The sequence below is a fragment of the Conger conger genome, chromosome 1, assembly GCF_963514075.1.
Source record: "Conger conger chromosome 1, fConCon1.1, whole genome shotgun sequence".
NCBI classification, from domain to species: Eukaryota; Metazoa; Chordata; class Actinopteri; order Anguilliformes; family Congridae; genus Conger; species Conger conger.
Window position 1 is genome coordinate 84,577,387 of NC_083760.1, and position 18,920 is coordinate 84,596,306.

The 18,920-nt window shown below is 43.7% G+C and overlaps 1 protein-coding gene across 2 annotated transcripts; it reads left to right on the forward strand.

Annotated features, from left to right (window-relative positions):
- Positions 1 to 427: 427 nt before the first annotated feature.
- On the forward strand, positions 428 to 18,649 carry lsr (lipolysis stimulated lipoprotein receptor). 2 transcript variants are annotated; one of them, XM_061247287.1, is made up of 11 exons: positions 428 to 658; positions 3,630 to 3,959; positions 4,884 to 5,003; positions 6,504 to 6,560; positions 12,435 to 12,581; positions 12,927 to 13,151; positions 14,007 to 14,057; positions 14,457 to 14,585; positions 14,926 to 15,217; positions 15,780 to 16,215; positions 17,259 to 18,649. In XM_061247287.1, exons 1-11 carry the CDS (start codon positions 601 to 603, stop codon positions 17,292 to 17,294), a joined length of 1,881 nt encoding a protein of 626 aa, XP_061103271.1. In that variant the 5' UTR covers positions 428 to 600; the 3' UTR covers positions 17,295 to 18,649. The 2 variants fall into 2 exon arrangements, with proteins under 2 accessions (XP_061103271.1, XP_061103279.1); XM_061247295.1 differs by lacking the exon at positions 6,504 to 6,560.
- Positions 18,650 to 18,920: the final 271 nt, after the last annotated feature.

The window sequence follows — 18,920 nt, forward strand, 5'->3', positions numbered from 1 at the left end:
TAACTGAAATGCAGTTTCACTTCGATACAAGCGCAAAACCACTTGAGCAAGCGATACGAAAACAATGACTCACGTTGTATTGCGTACAATACCACAGACTTTCGAGTAGGCACAGCTCCGTTTTCCTCGTTTGAAAATTAACCTGCGTTGGACCATACCATTCTCTGCTTCGTCGAACGAGGGGGGAGCTTGGGTGTATCCGCGGCAAATATAATACGAGAAAATAGTCAAATATCCCAAGATAAAACACAAATCGACCCAGATATCTATAAAAATTACTGTGGCGTATATATCATATGGATGTAACTTCCTGCGTAATGAAAGGAGCTCACGTTATATCGTATATATATTTTATACATCCCTATAAACTGTTATGTTTATCCGTTTCTGTTACGCCTCACCTGTCTTCCTTCATTCGCATACCAGCGCAGGGAAAGACAAAATGGAGGAATTACCTGTCTGAGCGAAAAACGGAAATATTGCCTAATAATTGCCAAACAAACTACATTGCTGGATGATTGTTTTGGTTAGACAGGTTGATTATTTGTTATTGTGACCGCTTCATTTGTAGCTACATTTGAATTATACCTAGCTTTCGAAATGTTAAAAATTTCCAAAATGTCTGTGACACTCTTGATATACGCCCTCATGTTCTTAGGTAAGTGATTTCATTTTTTTTGTGTGCAATATTTTAAATATAATTATATAGGCTATAAACCACGATATAATGCCCGTTAACAAAAATGAAAAGAAAGTTTGTGAAATTATGCAGGCCTATAACTCTTTTTGAAGTTTGTTGATTATTTACGTATAGCTAGATATTTTAGGCCCAATGGTACAGACATTAGCCTTGTAATTTTCATGGTAATAACTGATAATGTGGCTTACTTTGTGCTTATTTCTGGTATTTATTAAGCCTTTGTTGTTGAAATATACTTCCCCTGTCTTGCGTTTTCACGGTTTGTTAAATTGTTTTTCATTTTGACGGGTAGATCTTTTTATCAGTTGTTTAACTTTCAGTAACTTGTTGGAACGGGTGCGGTTCGTGTGTGGTAGAATTATTTTCATACTCTTGAATATTGTTATAAACGCCCAATTTTAACCGATTGTATTATGTTGTAGGCTTCTACTTTTTATTTTTATTTTACTTCGTGTAGGCTACGGATCATACAAGAATTACCCATTTAACAACTTCCAAATATAAATGCATGCCTGCTACTGAGTTCTGGTTTATTAGCCTGTACTGTTGTGAGGACTGTTGAGCATGTTACATTACATTACATTATTGGCATTTGGCAGACGCTCTTATCCAGAGCGACGTACAACAAAGTGCATACCCATAACCAGGGATAAGTGCGCTGAAAGACCCTAGAGGGAAGTATAATTTCAACTGCTACCTGTACAACAAAGATAAGGACGAGGGCCAATATATTTTTTAATGATTTTTTTTTTTTTTTTTTTTTGGAACAAAGAAACAAATAAACAGAGCAAAAGTGACCAAAGTTAATTATCCAAACACTGCTTACCTAGCCAACTAAATACCGATACACAAAGCAAGTCACAGAGACAACAATTAAGGTTCACAGGGAGGGAGGTAGGGAGGGATGGGGAGAGGTGCTGCTTGAAGACTGCTGCATGTGTACTACTCACTCGTTATAAGGAAACATTGGCTTCCTGCCACTCCTCGTTACTATGGCAGTGACAGCAGAGCCGAATTTCCTACGAAAACGGGCGGCGAGATCATGGCCCTATCGATAATATTTTATTCAGCATGTTTGTCTAGGGAAAAAAACAACAAATCCTATTTGATATAAACTCGCTGAGCTGTTTATTAGGTAGACCTGTGTACCAGCTCGTTAATGCAAGTATTTAATCAGCCCAATCATATGGCAGAGACTAAATGCATACAAGCATGCAGACATAGTCAAGAGGTTCAGCTGTTTTTCAGACCAAATGTCAGAATTGGGAAGAAATGTGATCTAAGTGACTTTGACTGTGGTTTGAATATCTCAAACTGCTGATATCCTGGGATTTTCACACACAACGGTCTCTAGACTTTGCGGAGAATGGTGTGAATAACAAAAAAACTTCCAGTGGGTAGCACTTCTGCAAGAAAAAACTAAACAAAAAAACACCTTATTAATGAGAGAGGTCAGTGGAGAAGGGCCAGACTGGTCAAAGCTGACTGGAAGGTGACAGTAATGCAAATAACCACAGATTACAACAGTGGTATGCAGAAGAGCATCTCTGAACGCTTCAAACCTCTTAAGTGCATAGGCTACAGCAGCAGAAGATCAATAAGCCTAAACATGAATCTAATAAATACCTAATAAAGTGCTCTGAGTGTTATTTGACTGACTATTTGAATAATGTGATAAGCTGTACAGTCAGGTGCAAATGTTTGTGAACAGTGCTGCAAGAAGTTAATTTCCACATCAAAAACCCACTAAACTATTCAAAACAAACTTGTGCTCCATTTATTTATTCTTAAAGTCTGCAGAAATATATTTCACAAGTTTTTTGCACCATTATTCTTAGCCATAAAATCACATAATGTACATAATGGGATATCAACAATAGTCCCCACGAGTAACCATGTGCACACACATCCGTCTGTCTTAAAAGTAATAAACAATAGCCTGGCCCTACCCAACTACCCCCAGGATTTCCTGTTACAGCCAGCTTCAGTCTTGGTGTTCACAAAGGTTTGCATGCGACTGTATATGACTAATGTTTCCAGTGTGTCTCTCAAAAGCCATTTCACATTTGGGCATTTGAGTGACTCACCTGTGCCCCCCCGTCCTTGCGGTGCGATACAAGTGGCTTGTTGTGTTGAGGATCGCCATGTTGTTTGCAATACCATTAACTGGCAGTTTTGATCATATTTTTATTGGGTTTATTGTATGTTGGTAGTATAGTAGTAGTTGTAGCCAATATTACGGTATTAAATCAGTTGATTTGTACAGTAACTGATAAGGAATAACGTTTTTGGCATCGCTTGCAACTGAACCATTAGTCTAACACAGCATTTCGTTGTCCTTAGTTATTACCTGTCATGTTTCACATGATGGTGCGTTTTTTTTTTTTCACTTCTTTGTAAATGGTAAATGGTAAATTTACTTTGTGCTGCTTTGTGCCACAAACATGGGGTCTCTTTCATTCAAGATCCCCCTGGATTTTTTTGCTGCTGTTGTTGGAAATGTATTAGTCAGGCCTTTAGTTCTGGCACTTGATGCCATGGTATTTTCCTTCCCCCCACTAGGGATATGTCCCTTATCTTTAACAACGCGAACTGAAACTCACATCAATGGAGGTACAGCCTGAAATGATCTTTCTGTTTTCAGAATGACTCAACAGATTATGCTACGGTAAATACGTTTTTAGTGGTCTGACAATGTACTCTATCACCTTTTTAGTTCCAACAAAAGTCACCCATCCAGTTAATTGTCTGTATTTCAGTATCTCCTCAGGACGGTAGAACCTTTTAGAAACATCTGGACACTCAACAAAATCCTCTTCTCCCTCTTTTTCTCTCCTCTCTCTTCCTCCCCCTGCCTCACTTCTCTCTCCTTCCGTTCCTCCATCCTTCTTTGCCCCTCTCTCTTCCCCCATTCTCTCCTGTCTCCTAGGCTCCACCACGGCCATCTCGGTTAGCTGTCCCACGAAGAAGTACGTGGTCATCCTCTTCCAGCCAGTCACCCTCATCTGCAACTACCAGACATCCTCCACCCAGCCACCCCTGGTCACCTGGAGGTACAAGTCGTACTGCCGGGACCCCATCCAGGCGGCCCTGAACCCCAGCAGTGCGGATAATGCCCTGTCCCAGGCCAACCCCAACTACAACCCCAACATCGAGTGTGCGGACAGCCAGAGGACCGTGCGTACGGTGGCCTCCAAGCAGGGAAGCGCCGTCACCCTGGCAGATTACTACCAGGGCCGAAAGATCAGCTTCCTCAACAGTGAGTGCAAAGCCCCGCGGGCCTAAAGGCTGCTCTGAGCACGTGCTAAGGGCCACATTAGTTCAGGACGTAAGAGCGGTTGTCTGGCAGTCGGAGGGTTTGCCGGTTCAATCCTCAACCGAGGGGGAAGTGTCGACTTGTAAGAGCAAAACTACCGACCGATTGCTCCCAACAAGCTGATCGGTGCCTTTTCAGTGCGTGCATGCGTGCGCGCGTGCATGCGTTTGGCATTCATTGTAAAGCACTTTGGATAAAAGACGGGAATGCAGTCCGTTTACCATGTTCGTACTTCTGCGGAGTACACGTAAATGGGTCTGAATGGTTGTGGAATAAGTCGCTAACCCCGTCCGTGAAGATAATTCCTAAAGCACATAGTTGGCAACCACTGTCCGCATACGCTGCACAGGTAATGATTGGATGGCTATTAACTAACATCGTGATTTCTACAATGTTAGTTAACTTCTTGTTACGCATTTTAAACATATCTTTTTTTGACGATACCTGCATTTTATTATTAATTTTTTGCATAACTTTTTTATCAAATGTTTTTTATTGAACAAAATGAACATTCCCCATTCCCCATTCCTTAGTCACTAGGCTGTATTTAGCCCTTCATGGTTAATGTGATCACTACTGGAAACTGGACACTGAAAAAAACATTTTAAAAAAACCCATACTCATCAAAGGCTTAAAAACAATGAACAACTTGCTAGACTTCAATTGTGACCGCAACAAAAACCAACACAAACGTGCTTCTCAGGAGCATGGTTGCAATATATTATAATTGATTGTTACTTTACATCCTTCTAGGGGTGCTTTTCACTGTGGGCTGGGAGAGGGAATGGAACTGCAGTCCGAGGAATATATAAATTGAGAGCCGACATTCGGACTCACGCGTGCCCTCGCTGGTCTCGTGCTTTTCAGACGCAGACCTCAACATCGCGCAGACGGCCTGGGGCGACAGTGGCGTGTACGTCTGCTCCGTGATGTCCTCCCAGGACCTGACGGGAAACAGCGAGGACTACACCGAGCTCATCGTGTTGGGTGAGGGGGAACCCCCGGAAACTGGGGATCGGGGTGGGGTTATGGGGGGGGGCGTGGGGGCGGGGGAGGGGCCCCCAAGCAGTGCAGTGCATCATGTGACTTTCATTCGGCCAGACCGGTCTGCCTGAAAACCTCTCCGGACCGGGGATCACGTGTGCAGCATCACGCCAAATGCGAATGAACTGTGCAGGCCTGGGATCATAATGCACGTTGTGCGTTCCTTACGGTGTCGCCCATAAGATATCAATAAAAGAGCCTTTTTGCACATGGCAGAGGACGGGCTGTGATTGGTTGAGAGCAGTGAGTCACTGCTGACGCCTGACGGGCATCCAGGTTGTAGGCGTGTTGATGGAAGCCTCGCTCTCTCCATTGCTCCCCGGAGGTGCATCACCTGGTCTAAAAGGTGTGCCCCAGGTATGAGACCCCAGTGAAGACCAGACAATCCACTGTTTGCCTCTCAGATCATGGTGTATTGAGCTGACACTCCTGTCTCCATGAATCTCCATGAATCTCCATGAATCTCCATGAATAGTCAGTCACAGTACTATTCACTGTATACTGGTAACTGCTATTTCACTCCTCCATTTTAGATAATGGGGGTTGTTACAGGTATGGCAACATGTATGTTAGGATAGTTGGAAGTGTATACCCGGAACCCGCTGAGTACCAAAGCTAATTCTTTCTAGAAAAGTTGATTAAGGATGTAAGTTTTCCATGGGTAATATTTCAGCTAATGTTATTACTAACATTATCTTTACACAGTGTGAGTGTGCACTCAGGTGACTCATTTACAAATACAATGACACTGAATGTATGTTTACCTTTGGAAAGATGACACCCCAAACTCTGACCCTGGTGGAAAAAAGTGCATTTTTATGGCCAAATATTACATGTAATTTGGCTGACGCTTTCATTCAAAGCGACTTACAATTGATTTGGACTAAGTCAAGGGTTAAGGGCCTTGCTCAAGGGTCCAAGGGCTGTGTGGATCTTATAGTGGCTTCAAAATCTCCATAAAGTAATTTGATGTTTTCTGAGGTGAGATATGAATTCTACATACAAAATTATCCCCAGGATTACAAAGATCTATGGCTTTTCTATGGATTTTTGATCTTTTCTTTTATGGACCTGGAAATATCACATTTAGTGCCGCGATGTGCTTTTCATTGCGGCACCTGGAAAACTTTCAATGGCTCTACCGGGAAAAGGAAGAAACCTTCCACATTTTGCCAAGGGGGTGGGAACCATACTGACCTTCCAGAGGGAGAGTTTTTATCCGGTCATGTTGGGAAATGTGGACTTCAGTGAGAGTGCCAGGCATAGCGCTTCCTGTATGTGACAGGCAGCGGTTGATCTGTGCCAGACTGATCACACACCACACTGAACACAAGCAGACCCGTTGTGTGAGTCATACTCAGCCAGCCTCTGATCATGCAGTGAGTCATCTCATTTCGAGAAGGAGGCCGATCCAGTAATTTTGGCTTTGTCTTTCTTTCGCAGAGAGAAAGTCTAATACTACAGACCTCCTGCCTGGCATTGACTTACTGGTTATGGAAGGTACTTTGACATAAAAGCCCTCTTCTCCCAGACCTCCTTACAGTAGAGTAGTGGTGTGTGGTGTGTGTTGTGTGTTGTGTGTTGTGTGTTGTGTGTGGTGTGTGGTGTGTGGTGTGTGGTGTGTGGTGTGTGGTGTGTGTGTGTGTGTGTGTGTGTGTATGTATGGTAACATCAGTACATTACAGTGATAATAGTTATTTTATGAGTAACTAAGCAATATCACACTGTTAAATCAGTTAATATTACCACAGTTGCTGCATCAAGTAAGGCATTGCTATACCTTCAGTATCTGGTTTTATTTATTTATTTATTTTTCAAATTAATCTAATCAATTAGTGTTTACAGCCTGCTGGACGACAAAAAAGAATAGTTTTCTGTTATCAAATCAGACAATGGCTTGTTCCCCATGTGGACACATTCACATGACTTCATTTCATCAATGAAAAAGCAAGAACATTGTTGTAAAATGCAGTCTGTGCAGAAAATGAGGAAATTGTGGTGGCTATTCCCGACACGCAAAGTCTAACCTAAATGTTTGCACACGCTAACAGAAAGCAGGTAGATACAATTGTTGCTCAGGGTACCACTACTGCAAGAGCAGCAGTGAATGCCTCACCATACACACCAATTCTCTCAGTGTCAGACCGCATTCATTTTCATTGCTTTTAATTGCAAGTAATATATATTTTTTGGCTTCTCCAACACTGTGCGTTTGTGTGTGTGCATGCATTCTTGCACCTGTTCATCCAGAACAAAGGTCGTATAAGGTGCAGTTCACTTAAAGGAACAGCCATGAACCAGGTCGTGCGGTAGATGTAGGCTCGCCCCCGCTTTACGGCACGGCTGCAGCAGATGTTAGTCAAAGATAGCCTATACGCTACATAGAAGCTGCAACCGCGACAGTGACTGCACTCCAAATCTTTTGTAATGTCTTTATCCAGCCAGTTTTGCGGCTGGTGTAGCAGTTATGTTTCCCCTCATTCCTCATGTGATCTTTTACAGTGCATATGTACAACTGTTTTGAAGTTGGAAAACAGGGTGAAGAAATGGTGGCCTGTAGTGTAGTGGTTAAGGTACACGACTGGGACCCGCAAGGTCGGTGGTTCGAACCTCGGTGTGGCCACTATAAGATCCGCACAGCCATTGGGCCCTTGAGCAAGGCCCTTAACCCTGCATTGCTCCAGGGGAGGATCGTCTCCTGCTTAGTCTAATCAACTCTACATCGCTCTGGATAAGAGCGTCTGCCGAATGCCATTAAAATGATGTAATGTAATGTGAAAAAAGGTCTTGACTAATCTGGGTTTTTGTGTATTATCAAAATCGGGTTTTTTTTTCTGACCGCTGAAGTTGTTATATGACTAACTTATAATGTATACGCCCACGTATACACATTTGAGATGTGCGTTAGCGGGGGTGTTTCTGGAACCCATTTTCCTCAACTTTAAATATGAGTCTTGGAAAAAGTACAATAGTCTATACTTTTATAGATACTACTATGTTTATACTAATTGTTGCTGTCAAAATATAGCCTGCATTTCTCAATGACAAGAATAATAATAATAATCTGCAGACTAATCAACCTTTAGACTAGGCCTACTCATTGGATATTACCTATTGTTTTCGAAAAAGTGTTATTTTAGAAAATAATGTAACCACTGTTTCAGCTTCATGAAAATGATGAAATCATGAAAATAATTATCCGTAAATCTGATAATTTTACTAAAACTTTTAATCATATTTTTGCTGAAGGGTTTTTCTTGTGAAATGGATGAAAATTAGATTGGCCTTGGCAATGGTGGTTTCTTCTCTGTGTTCGTGATAATGTACTGATCTGAACCCAAACTGTAAACACACCCTGAGTTTTGTGATCTGCTCCCCGCCCCCTTTCCTACGGCAAACAAATGAGAACCAATGCCATGAAAAGGCACTATATTAGTTTTATGTCATGCTTGGAGGTAATGGTATTTTGTAGTAGTGGTAGCCTAGGGGAAAAAGTGGGAAGATGAACACAGAATTTGCCAGGTACGCATAATGCCATACAATTTGCATTAGCATCAGAGTGCTAATGTTAAAATGTGCACTAATGTTAATCCTGCAGTGCACTGCTCCATCTGTTCCAGTGTAATCCTAGTTTAACCAATGCTGCCACCTGTTTGGGACAAAGGTTGTTTGCTTTGGGTGTCTAAGAGAGAAGGTGAACACAGGCAGTTTCTCTCTCTCTCTCTCTCGCTCTCTCGCTCGCTCTCTCTCTCTCGCTCGCTCGCTCGCTCTCTCATTGTGTAGGGTGCAGGAAGTCTGACTATTAGCTGCTTCTCAGCAAATGTCAGGTGCTTTCCATTGAAGAAAACCAAAACAATTTCTTGTAAAATGGATGAAAATGAGATTGGCCTTGGCAATGGTGGTTTCTTCTCCGCGTTAGTGATAATGCACTGATCTGTCAGATACGTTCCTGTAAATGCAGGCAGCAGTTACATCTGCTGTGGGCTTCTACCCCACTCGTCTCTCCCTCTCCCCCTCCCCCTCCCCCATGACATTCAGACACATATTTTACCGGTCCCTTCCCCAGAACTTCCCTCCCACGCACATCTGCTCTGCACATTTTTTTTTAATACATTTTAGAAGAAAGTGCGCCTCCGTTTCCACATATCCTCTGTTCTTTTAGTAGCCAGGCCTGTGTCTACCTTTTTCAATGGCTATGTTGTGGTTTGGACTTGGTAAGGAGTCGTCTCTGCTTCATATCTCGGACAGTCACAAGATATTCAGCCAATTTGTAAGCACATAAGCTTGTTTTGTGTTTTGGTTGTAGTTCCAGATAAATGGTTTTATTTTGTTTAGCAATTTGGTTTATTCTGATTTGTTTGTGAAGCAGTGCTGGCCTGAGAGATGTTCTTGTTAAGTGTGAGATGATTAGTTAGTCTCAGTACGAGTTGACTTAGTGGACTCTTTTCAGGGTTCAGTTCTTGGGTTTGAAATGCATGGAACTGCAGTGTTGTTTTGGGACTTGATTTCAGATGCATTCAGAATTTGAGTGACCTTTTTTGTATGTTTATAATCAATGGGAATGGTCCTAATTCAGCCCTGCATACATTGTTCGGTGTTTTTTGTTGGATGTTTAAAATTGTTCTGCAGAATTCTGCATGTAGGGCTTCAATTGGATGCTTCTCCCATCTTATGTAGTCGTGTTGACTGAGGTGGACCCCATATTTCACTTCCATACAAAGCAATTGGCAGGATTACACTGTCATATTTTTGACCAGATTCTGATCGTCAATCTGGAAGAATTTTTTTCTGATTGCATAGAAGGCTCTGCAGGCCTTTTCTTTCAGTGGATTCACTGCCAGACCAAAGTTTCCTGAGGCACTCATTTTCACACCCAGGTAATTATAGAACAGGGTGTGTTCTAGGGCGATGTTTCCTAGTCTGCTTTCCTGAGATCTTGCCTTTTTTTTGAAGATCATTATTTTAGATTTTGTATGGTTTACTGTCAGGGCCCAGTTCTGGAAGTACCGCTCCAGCAGGTCCAGATGCTGCTGTAGCTCCTGTTCAGTGGGCGACAGCAGCACCAGGTCATCTGCATAGGAGGGATTTCACTTCCATCTTGTTTAGTGTTAGGCCAGGGGCTGTAGATTGTTGCAATAACACCGCTAACTCATTTATGTAGATGTTAAATAGAGTAGGGGACAAGTTACATCCCTGCCTAACACCTCGCCCTTGAGTGAAGAGATCAGTCCTGTTATTGGCAATTTTTATTCCGCATTTATTATTTGTATAACTTGATTTATTTATGTCATATACTTTACCCCTACACCACTTTGGAGAATTTAATAATATAAACCTTCCTGCTAAATTGAATCAAATGCTTTTTTTAAATTAATAAAGCATGCAAAAAATTTCATTTCATTTTGTTGGTGTTAATTCATTAGGGTGTGTAGGGTGTAAATGTGATCAGTAGTTCGGTGATTTGGTAGAAAGCCAATTTGTCCTTTACTCAAGACATTGTGTTCGGTAAGGAAGGCCAGTATTTGGACGTTAATAATACTGCAGAAAACCTTCCCCAGACTACTGCTTACCCAAATGCCTCTGTAGTTATTTTGGTCTAATTTGTCTCCACTCTTGTGTATTGGGGAAATTGGTTTTAGTTCTTTCATTTGGTCTTCTAATTCTTTCATTGAGATTTGGTAGTCGAGTGGGTTCTGATTATTTTTGATATTTGATTCTAGGGTTTTTAGTTTCTTTGATTTTGCTCTGATTCAAATTGTTTGGTGATATTTGTTGATATAAGTTTTCAAAATGTGTTTTCCAGGTATTAGTCTTGTATGGCCTGATGTTGTATGCTCTTGTTGCTCAATTTGTTCCATTGTTCCCAGAACTGATTTTTGTCAAAAGAATCCTCAATTTCTCTGAGGTTTTGATGATAATGATCACGTTTTTTGTTTCTTAAAATTGTTTTATATTCTCTCAGTGTTTCAGTCTTATATGGCTGATGGGGTTTTTGGTTGGACAAATGTCTTTTTCTGACACTTCTGCAGTCCTAATCAAACCACTTTTCTTTTTGGGGTCTCTGGTCACATTTGTGATTTTTGTTTTTGAGACCTGCCTCATTGGCTGATTTATAATATTTTGTTAATTTGGGTTACAGCCATATTTATGCCAGATTGGTTTGGTTGGAATGTTTTTGATAAGGTGAGTAGTCTCAGGTGAACTGATTGCCGTTTTAAATTTTATGTCACTGTCATTTGAATGTTTTGTTCAGCCGAATTGTATTGCAGGGCTCAGATTCTTGTTATCTTTTGTCTATTATTTTTTAAGTACACATTTATCTGTCAGTGATCAGAAAGTGGTGACTGGTCTGACAGTGAATGCATAATCGACTACACTAGCCCCAAGAGCTGAACAACAAGTAAACCTCCCTAAAGAGTCCCCTCTGATCCTTCCATTAAGCATGTACAGACCTAAGGATCGGCAGAGGTGCACTAACTCTTTGCCATTTTTGTTTGCACTATAATCAAGACTATTTATTTGGGTAGTGGTGGGGTTCTGGTAGACATTCTGAAAATGTGGCTGTTGCCAGCAGAATCCACAATATCATTCTCTGATCCTATTCTGGCATTTAAATCTCCGATCAGTATAGGACATTACCCTGGGCCTGGCAATGCCTGATTTTCAAATAAATAGTCATCGAAGTATGGTGACTAAAGGGGTATGTAGGCTGCACAAATGTATGTCTTAATTACACTCAATGGTGTTTTTGTTTCATTTTAACCACATATATTTTTTAATTTTAATATAGCATTTTAACCTTCAATTTCAAATGGATTGGATGATCGTTCCTCTTCATACCATATCACCACCCCTCCTGAGTCTGCCATGTTTAATAGTATTGTATTGTTTTTTGGTTTGATGGTATGGTCCTTTTAAGATTAAAGTTAATCGTTGTTGCTGAGATTTTTAGGTTTGATCGAAGGTATTGCTTTTCTTTGTACGTAACTAAAAAAACAACAAAATTCAATGTAAGTTTAGCAGATCATAATCATGAGTCTCTCTCTGTGCTGCGTGTCTCTCTCCCTCTCTCTCACACATGCTCTCTCTCCCTCCCCCCCCCCCCCCCCTCGTCACACACTCCCTCCCTCTCCCTCACTCACACGCACATCTTCTCCACTCGCAGGTGCAGAGGGGAGGGACTCCTGAGTCATGGAATGCTATGCCTAAGCAGATCTGCAAGGCATCCATCATTCATAGTGAAAAGTTACTGAAAACGTGCCTTCTAATGATTGCCTGTAAATGAGTTCTGTTCAACTCGTACATGGTTTAAAGACGCCCCCTCCCCGTGTCACTTGAGTGTTTAAAAAGGTATTTTTATTGTTTTATTCTCAGATGCGTTGCTGGTAGTGTTGGTGGTGCTGGGCTTCCTCCTGCTACTGCTCCTGATTGGGATCTGCTGGTGTCAGTGCTGCCCCCACACCTGCTGCTGCTACATCAGCTGCCCCTGCTGCCCCGAACGCTGCTGCTGCCCACGAGCATGTGAGTACTACTGACTGTACTGACCGTGACCGGGTAACCGCATGACCACTGACCGTAACCACTGACCGTGACCGTGTAACCACTGACCGTGACCGCGTAACTACTGACCGTAACCATTTAACTACTGACCGTATCAGCCTAACTACTGACCGTAACCTTGTAACTCCTGACCCGTATCAGCCTTACTACTGACCGTAACCGCATAACTCCTGACCGCCCTGGAACTACTGATTGTGTGAATTACTGACTGCGAATTGTCATTGTGGGAGAAAATGTTGTTGTTGTTCTGCCTGGGTTTGGAGGGCTGGACTGTGACAGCCGTCCCCTCTGCCTTTGGCCCCACAGTGTACGAGGCAGGAAAGGCAGTGAAATCGGGCGCGCCCCTCAGTCAGTACGCCGTCCCCAGTCAGTACGGCGCCCCCACCGTGTACGCCCCCAGCATGTACGCCCAGCCTACGTACGCAGGGGGTATGAATCCCCCCGCCATCCCCATGCTCCCCCTGCCCAACTCTGCAGCCGGCCCGCCCCCACCCAACGGATACAACCGTGACTACGACGGAGCCAGCTCAGGTCAGCCTCGCCGCGCGCGTGCATGTGGGCGAATGAGAGGCATCACGTGTAAAGTGCTTTGGATAAAAGTGCTATATAATACATATGTTATCTCTCACATACATATATTCTCACTCTCGCATACATATATTCTTATTCCCACATATATATATTCTCTCACATACACATATTCTCACTCCCACATACATATATATTCTCTCACATACACATATTCTCACTCTCGCATACATATATTCTTATTCCCACATATATATATTCTCTCACATACACATATTCTCACTCCCACATACACATATTCTCTCACATACACATATTCTCACTCCCACATACACATATTCTCTCACATACACATATTCTCTCTCACATACATGTTCTCATTTTCGCATGCATATACTCTTTCCTTACTCTCTCACATAAATTTTACTCTCACATACGTATATTCTCTCTCAGATATATATCTGATATATATGTGTAGTAGTAGTTATGTGTTCTCACTCACGTACATACAGTGCCCTCTGTAACGTTTCGGACAAAAACCTGTTATGTCTTGATTTGCCCACAGGTTTAGCTGGAATTACAGCAGAGGCATTGCCTGTAGCATAGTGGTAGTAGCAAGGCCCTTAACCCTGCATTGCTCTAGGGGAGGATTGTCTCCTGCTTAGTCTAATCAACTGTACATCACTCTGGATAAGAGAATCTGCCAAATGCCATTAATGTAATGTAATGTAATGTAATGTAATGTTGCATAGATGCGTTTAGTGGGTGATAACTTTAACAGGCTGCGTTTCTTTCTGGGTTTTTAATCATATCTCCTGCTTGACTGGCTGTTTAACCCGTTCCCTCTTGCCCCCCCAGTTGGTCAGGGATCCCAGGTGCCCTTGCTGCAGGACGGTGGAGGAAACCCGAGTGAGTGACTGAGGTTAAGATTAATAAAGATGTCTGAAGTGGTCTTTATTCTTTCGTGATTTTTCCACCCGACTGTACGGTGAAGTCACAGCAGACCTCTACAGAGTAACGTCAGCGGTGTCGTCAGTTATTCAAGGCTGCCGCCATTTTGTGACGTCATGGGTTACACCAACACTAAAGTGTTTTACGAACGGTAAAACACTTTAGTGTTGGTGTAACCCAAGAAACATATCAGCGTTTTGTGAAACTTTTTCTATTGCGTTGGGGGGAAAAAAAATCAACTTTTACCTGAGCAGTTGTATTTGCTGAATGAAAATAGATCGCGTGGGCCAAATGACGGGCGGCTGACGGGGAACGCGGTGTTTGAAAGGTCGTGATGCCGCTGCTCTCTCCGCACAGCTCGCAGTGGCTATCGCATCCAGGCCACGCCGGATGGTAACCCCACCAGAGTGCTGTACTACATGGAGCGTGAGCTGGCCAACCTGGACCCCTCCCGGCCAGGGGACGCCGCGGGGAAATACAACCGCAGTGAGTCCTACTGCCCCTGCTGGCGATCCAGCGCTACTGCACCAGCGCTACTGCAGCGTCGGTGTCTCTCTCTGCCCCGAAGGCTGGGGCCCCAGCTGGCTCATATGCCGTTTCCCCATTTTATGTCAGGGTGAATTTTATTTGTGTTGTTTTGGCAATACAAATGGAATATGAACTGAGAGACCTCCCCTCCAGTAGAAAACCTTTTTAAAAAATTTTTTATTATATATTCCTGCCTGACGGTTTCCTCTCTCTGTCTGACTCTTTCTCTCTCTTTCTCTGTGTATCGCTATATCTCTATCTCTTTCTCTCCCCCTCTCTCTCCCTCCCTCCCTCTCAGTGGATGTGATGAGTGAGGTGAGCTCTCTCCACGACGGCCTGGACCCCAGAGGTCGGGGGCGTTCCCAGGCGCCCGCCCTGCCCACGCTCCTGGACCAGGAGGACAACATGAGCACCATCAGCAGCGTGTCCCAGCAGGGTCGCCGTGACGATTACCCGCGCCGGGGGTACGGGGCCCCCCGGGGCCGCGCCCGCTCCATGGACAACCTGGACGACATCGGCCGCGAATACCGCCGTCGCGACGACTACCCCCCGCCCCGGAGCGAGGACAGGCCTCGAGCGGGTCGCAGGGGGTGAGTGGCTCCGCTTCAGTCCCGAGAGCGCAACTACCGGAAAACCCCAGCCAGTCAAATTCACTGCCATGCAAAATGACTGAGCCCCTATTAAAACCCTAATAGATTTTCCCAACCAAAGCCCAGAACCCCTTGGGATTTGGGTGGAGCCCCTTCGTATTGGGCTTGGACACTGAAAGGGTTAATGTAACATTGTCATAATGTTGTGGAAAATGGGCACACGCTCTGCTGGCTTTGGGTTTCTGGTCGGATTGGCCTGACTTGAATGACCTTTGTGTTCGGACGGCTCATAAGTGCCCAAGAGCAACTGTTGGGTCCGGGGCAGTCAATGCAGCAATTTGCATCTGCTAATTCTCCAAGCTTGGCCGTTGCCGTATTCACTAAATGCCCTTTGATAACCGAGGAGGATAAAACCACAGTGACTACAGCCCACATGCAGTGTCTACAGCCCACATCCGCTCGTGGGGGTTTTCCAAGACCAGGCTTGATACGGTGCCAAAAACCACAAAAAATGCCCATGATTCGTTAAACCTGTTTGGTGTTTTTTCCGTCCGTCTTGCAGATCGGACGAAGGGAGGAGCAGCAGCGGTGGGGGGCGGGGCGGCTACGACCGTGACAACCCCAGGAGGCGGGACTACTCCCCCGACAACCGTCCCCGGGGCGACCTCCATGGCAAGCGCAGCCGTAGCCGTGACGACCTGATGGACCTGGAGCGGGGGCGAGGCGGGGGCGGGCGCGAGCCGTACGATGACAGCTTCCTGCGGGAGGCCATGGAGAGGAAGAGGCAGGGCGAGCAGCAGAGAGCGCGCAGCCGCGAACGTCTGGACAGCGACGGCGATCGCTCCGACCGCCCCAGGGGCCCCCGGGGGCCCCCGCCCCTCCCCCTGGCCGCACCCTCCTCTGTCCCTGACCGGCGACTGCCCAGCGTCGACGTCTTGCCCCCGCCCTACAGCGACACCGAGAGCGTCTCCTCCTCCAAGAGGAGCAACCTGCGCAAGGTGAGGAGGGAGTGTTGAGCGGGAGGGAGTGTTGAGCGGGAGAGTGTTGAGCGGGGGAGAGTGTTGAGCGGGGGAGAGTGTTGAGCGGGGGAGAGTGTTGAGCTGGAGAGAGTGTTGAGCTGGAGAGAGTGTTGAGCTGGAGAGAGTGTTGAGCTGGAGAGAGTGTTGAGCTGGAGAGAGTGTTGAGCGGGAGAGAGTGTTGAGCGGGAGAGAGTGTTGAGCTGGAGAGTGTTGAGCGGGAGAGAGTGTTGAGCGGGGGAGAGTGTGTTGAGCGGGAGAGGGTGTTGAGCGGGAGAGAGTGTTGAGCGGGAGAGTGTGTTGAGCTGGAGGGAGTGTTGAGCGAGAGAGTGTTGAGCTGGAGAGAGTGTTGAGCGCGAGGGAGTGTTGAGCGGGAGAGAGTGTTGAGCGGGAGAGAGTGTTGAGCGGGAGAGTGTGTTGAGCGGGAGAGTGTGTTGAGCGGGAGAGTGTGTTGAGCGGGAGAGTGTGTTGAGCGGGAGAGTGTGTTGAGCGGGAGAGAGTGTTGAGCGGGGGAGAGTGTTGAGCGGGGGAGAGTGTTGAGCGGGGGAGAGTGTTGAGCGGGGGAGAGTGTTGAGCGGTAGCTGAAGACCAAGGTTAGGAAGCTTTCATACTGTTGCTGGTGTCTAACTGGAAATACATTGCTGTTCCAATATATGTTGGGAATATATGTACACTCTTGATATAAGCCAGTGGTGTCAAGCTCGGTACTACGGAGAGCCATGTGTATGTGCCATGTCCATTCCAACCAATTAATGCTGCGTTAATTGATTCTAATTACTCATTCAGCCATATGAATTTAACTGCATTAAAGCATGTGATGTAAGCTACAGTTATTTAGACAAATATCACATTTCACTCTTTACACCATACTGCAAACCTACTGCCCTAATTCAGCTAACAGTCGTACTTATTTCTGAATCATGATATGAATGAAAGCAAGAACACTCACTGTATTTGTGGTTATGAGTTTGTGTGAGCGCAGATTTAGGCACCGTAACTGAGCGACCTGTCCCTGCACCTTTCAGAATGGGGCTGTGAGCAGAGAGAGTTTGGTCGTGTGATGTCTGCACTGGGGAACCTTTTCGCCAACCATCCACACCCACGGCTACATCAACAGAACCTTTTTCATGTAAACTTGTGGACGCTAACCTCTGTGTCACTTCAGCCTGTGTGGGTAGCCATCGGTAGCATGCAATGTTTATGATTTCATGAGAATTCTTGGTCACTTTGCAGTAAGGCTACATCAATTGCTGTGAACTTATGTATTTGTTAACCAACAAACTACGTTACAGATTTTTATTTGCATCATTGATTTGTGTTAACAGCATTCATTAATGCAAATTCATGTTGGAATGATAAAAGCAGTTCATGTATTTGTTAATAGCTAACTAATATGTTTTTTGTGTAGTTTGATAATATATTAATTCTTAATAATATGAATATTAATGTATCTAATACATTAGTTAGTGGTTAATAGATTAGCTAAAGAAAAGTTAATTTCCTGCTTAATGTATTTGTACATGATTAATTCATGTTAAAAAGTAAAATTAGTTGATGCCAGTTCATGTGCCCTTATTGTAAAGTGTGACCAAATTCCCTATTGCCATCCCAATTAAATGTGCTTCATCTCAGCCTATTTCAATTTTAACTTGAGATTTTAGATCTATGTACATAAGAGTTTTTGTTTGGGAATATTACGGGGAAAATTTGGTTTTTAGTTGAAATACATTTAATTTTCTAAAATATATTTCTTATGAAACATTTTATGTAGTTGTATTTTCCTTTTTTTTTTACTGACTAGTTATTGATATTTTGTATTGTGATCATATGGACTTTATCTCCTGAAATGAAGAGATACAACTGTTCACTTTTAAATAAAAAATGAATTGTGCTTGTTTTTCAGCTGAAAAAGAATCAGAATCATATTGCCTTGTTGTTGAGGTATTCTCTATGCTAAAGATTCAATCATTCCGGCTTTCTTTATCAATGGCTGTGGTCAGGTTCTAGAGTTTGGCACATAAAGATGCCATCACCAAATACTAACATTTCACTAATAAAGGCAGTTTCCTGATATCTTAATCTTAAGCTTCCTTGTAAATTAAAATGTTTCACTGATCTTTTGTGATCCTTTTTCACTAATGAGGTATATTTTAAGCCTTTTTTACTTGTATACGCTAAATAAATTCTTGTATGTTAATAGGTGTTTTTTTTCAGTAATATCCCTTATTATTACCAAAGAATAAAAGTAATAATAAGCTGGCTTATTCAGGTCCGAGGGGATATAACATGGTATTAATTGGCTTGAGTGTGTATGTATATTTGTACAGTTTTATGATTGAACAAACATTCAATAAACCTAAATGTGTCCAGTGCTGTACGTCAAACTTCACTTTACAATAAAGCATTTTTAAAAGTCTGCCTCATTTCCCCCCCTCCATTCAGAGGTTTGTGGGTAGAACTGTGGTTGTCAGGCTTCTCTGAGCTTTGTGTTTGCATGCTGTGCATTTTTAATCATCTTTTTCTTCACTTCTGTTCCACACGGGTTACAATAGACCCTTCAGCCTCTTTGACACACCGGAAAATGACACACAACACGCTGTTTCAATGGGGTTTTTTTTCTTTTTTTTTTCTTCACTGACACATTCACGCTGACGTTTTGAAATGATGTCCTTTAAGTGGGCTTTCGA

Bases quoted from the DNA above. Each gene is read 5' to 3' on its own strand.
- lsr (XM_061247287.1), top strand. From the start codon at position 601: ATGTTAAAAATTTCCAAAATGTCTGTGACACTCTTGATATACGCCCTC. The intron at 5,004-6,503 runs GTGAGGGGGAAC...TTTCTTTCGCAG, and splicing joins CACCGAGCTCATCGTGTTGG to AGAGAAAGTCTAATACTACA. The intron at 6,561-12,434 runs GTACTTTGACAT...TTTTATTCTCAG, and splicing joins TGACTTACTGGTTATGGAAG to ATGCGTTGCTGGTAGTGTTG.